General features: G+C 29.6%; 1 protein-coding gene across 1 annotated transcript in view; it reads right to left on the bottom strand.

The window, feature by feature from the left end:
• Positions 1–1,178: 1,178 nt before the first annotated feature.
• LOC119839565 overlaps positions 1,179–3,528 on the bottom strand; it is a 7,045-nt gene continuing 4,695 nt past the window's right edge. The window contains exons 4-6 of the mRNA XM_038365915.1: positions 2,789–2,859; positions 1,931–2,038; positions 1,179–1,326 (exon numbers count right to left, since the gene is read on the bottom strand). Of these exons, the coding sequence (XP_038221843.1) occupies positions 1,179–1,326; positions 1,931–2,038; positions 2,789–2,859 (327 nt within the window). The remainder of the gene's footprint in view (positions 1,327–1,930; positions 2,039–2,788; positions 2,860–3,528) is intronic.

Here is a 3,528-nt window from a genome sequence, read left to right as displayed (position 1 = left end):
ACTTAGCCTAGGTATTGTGCGTGAAGTATAGGTTATTTCTCATATTTGCACACATTTTACTAAATAATAACCAAAGTATGAAAAAAATAAAGTATAAGTTTATATTTATAACACATTATTGAGAAAACTTGGTTAAAGCAAATAAAAGTTAGGAGGGTATTTATAAATTAAGAATTGTATATGGCGACACTGCGTTCAAATATTGTAGAAATTTAGTATAATATCATTTAACATAAAAATTTAATATCTCAATCTAGTTGTTTAGTATTTAAGTACCCTAGGTATTATTAGTCGTTAATACTGTTATCGAATAAATGGTTTCATTAAATTAAGTATCAAATACACGTATGGATTTTCCATTATATTGGCGAATATAAGCAAGTCAGCTTCGCGTTGTCCTTTCGCACTTATACGATGTTCTTGTGTAGTATAGGTTATTTTTCATATTGGGGCTGATTATGCAAAATATTAACCATGCCAACCAAAAATAAAGTAATATTTAGATGATAATTCTCATAATCTTAATTATATTATTATCAAAATATATCTCTCTTTATTACTGATAATAAAAATCTTTTAATCAATTGATGTAATTATGATAAGTAACTAAATTTCTTCCATAAATATGCCAAATTTTAATTTATTTGTTTGTTTACCGTTAGCTATTGCTAATTAGTTGATTTTTGTTAATTAATTAAAATATTTCATAGTATAAATACTATGCATTAAGATTAATATACTATGGCTGTGAGTTTTATTTATCTTTAAGCAACTATTATGTGAATTAGAAATTTAAGAAAATTTAATGCACAAATAAACGATCGAAATATTTATTGGCTTTTTATTTTTATTATCAACCTATTTTCCTTATATTTACGAATTAATTTAGATATTCAGAGCTATTGAAAGTTAAGAAAAAAATATTAGATCAAATATTAGTTCAAAATTATATTAATAAAGATAATACACATAATTATATTGTATATTCACTTGAAATTAGAGACTAAATATAGACAGCCTTTTACTGTCACATTATTAAATCTTTAACACATATTATAAATGGCGAGCCATTACAGTTCAATTTATTAATTTGTAATTTATGTTGCCCATTCATTAAAAGCCTTATATAAGAAAAAAGGTCCTTCGAAGCAGTAAAACAACAATTCATCAAATTCCTTTTAATGTGGCGTGATAACAAGTTTAGTAATCATATCGAACAGGCTGATGGGACAGGCTTCGTAATATTTGTCGCAGTCACCCTTCTGCCCATCCAATTCAGCTTCGTAGTACACGTCATCGATGCCTTCCTCCTTCGATGATGATGGACTAGAAATAAGGTATAATAAGGTGAGATGAGAACAGCTATTTTTTAGGATAAAGAAGGCCTTTTAAGAGAAATAATAAATCAAATCAAAAAAGGGTAATTTTTTTGATGTTGCTATAATTAAAGCTTATGACATGGATGGGTATTGTTGTTTTAAATACTTGAAAACAAATTTAAAAAACTGCCATGATCGTAATTGGTAGAAAAGGAGATTTATAATTTAAAAAAGTAATAAATTCTTAATTCAAAAAGACTTCAGTGTCATCAGACAGTGAATCAATGTCATCAGTTATCTGTGGGTCAATTAAATACATTTATACAATAACCTGATCTTTTTTGCTCACCGATTTTCTTCATATAGTGCAGCACGGTTTTATCTTTGACTAAATCGATACTTTTTTTTAATCGCTGAGGTTTGAACCCAGGTCTTCTAAATTGTAAATTCTTCCAATATCAATATATATATGCAATATCCGAAATATATAGTAAAATAAAGTTTTAAGTTTTATCTTCTTACTATAGTTAAATATTTTAACGGTACATTAAAACATCACTTTAATACCGTATTTAAAGGAGTTGTAACAAAACATCACATTCCCAACTTACGTAAATATAATGTGCATTATGTGTCCCAAAAGCCCGTTGTGGTGTAAAGGAGTGTCTGCCGCTTCACAGATGTTGCGTAGCAAGCAGTCTCTTCCGTTCAGCCCGTTCCTTTAATAAAGGAATTTCAGATGGAGTTTCGGAATTTAATTTCTACGTTTTAAAGTCTTTTCTATAATAGTGGATTCCTTTATATTTCTTTTGCAGATGCTATGTCAGTATTATAGTCGTCTAAGTCCTTAAAAGTTACGTATTTTTAACAGCAAAAATCAATTATATAATAACTATCGGGAACTCGCATAGTTATATCTACATGATAGACATGATACCTACATCAATTTACTAATTGATCAGTCGATGTACGTAATAGTTAAGTTACTTTACAATTAACGTACACATTAGCCTATTGTTATTTAGAAATATATTGGCCAAACTAGTGAGATCCTGACATAGTGCCAAAATCAATTTGTGCCGGGTAAGTACTTCTCTTGCAAGTTTGCTTTATTTCTGTCTGTTTATCTACTGCGCAACTGTAGGTTTAGTCTACTACAAATCCGATACATTCTTGGGTTCGAAAAGTACCCATAGTTTGGTACGCCCAATTGGCATTATTCAGAATAATATTACCAATTTGAGGACGGTTTTTCACCATGCTTAGCAAGATTAAATATTTATAAACAACCAGCAGTCTGCCTTTCCTAACTACTAAATTTTTGTTTGTAAAGAACTAAAAAAAACGGCCGAATTGGTCGAGCCGTTCCCGAGTTTTACTCTGCTACTACTAAGATGTTTTGTTTTTATTTGGCGATTAATTTTTATTAGCATAAACACTATAACATATCTAGCTAATTAATTACTCACTCTTTAAATTTTGTTTCTAAAACAGTATACGCCAGCTCTCTGGTAATACTCCTACTATGTCTAGAAATAACCTGAAAGAAAATTAAATATCTTAACATAAACGACAATAACATTTTTGTTAAGAAAAATAATTTATTTAGAACCTTTATCTATGTCATTGTAACTTGCACCATTTGGAATAATTCCAATATAATCTAAAGCTTTTATTTTCTAGTGTAATTTCGAAGCTTCTGACTGTTCCAATATAAAGGGAAAGCAATATATTGGATTAAATTTTTCACAAACATATATATACATATAATGGATATACCTTTATAAAAGTTGCCTATTTACATTGCTAGCTAGGTAGCTACAAAAAATTGTTTTCCTCTGACAAATCTTTTATTTTTAACGAGTAAATAAATTGGAATTAGAGAGTTACCAGCGCCACATGTTGCTCTACATTGGGGATTTTCCGTGGCATGCGAAATACGTTATTAGCACACGCGTTACTTGACATCGTTTATGAGCTCAGTATGCCAGGTTACTCTGATAGTACTACATGCGCTGTCAGGTCAAGGGCTGCTCGCTTTCCCATTATTGTTCACGCTTACTATATTTTAATTTGTTCCTGGCCCCTACATTATGTCTTAATAGAAGTATAGTATAATATTCCTGAGTGAAATTTGTTGTGTTCGTACACGGGGAAGTTTTATTAATTCGGTAAATGTTACAAAGATGTGTTTTACGTATAATGAAGA

The sequence above is a fragment of the Zerene cesonia genome, chromosome 4, assembly GCF_012273895.1.
Source record: "Zerene cesonia ecotype Mississippi chromosome 4, Zerene_cesonia_1.1, whole genome shotgun sequence".
Classification (NCBI taxonomy): domain Eukaryota; kingdom Metazoa; phylum Arthropoda; class Insecta; order Lepidoptera; family Pieridae; genus Zerene; species Zerene cesonia.
This window is presented reverse-complemented; position numbering and strand designations above follow the sequence as displayed.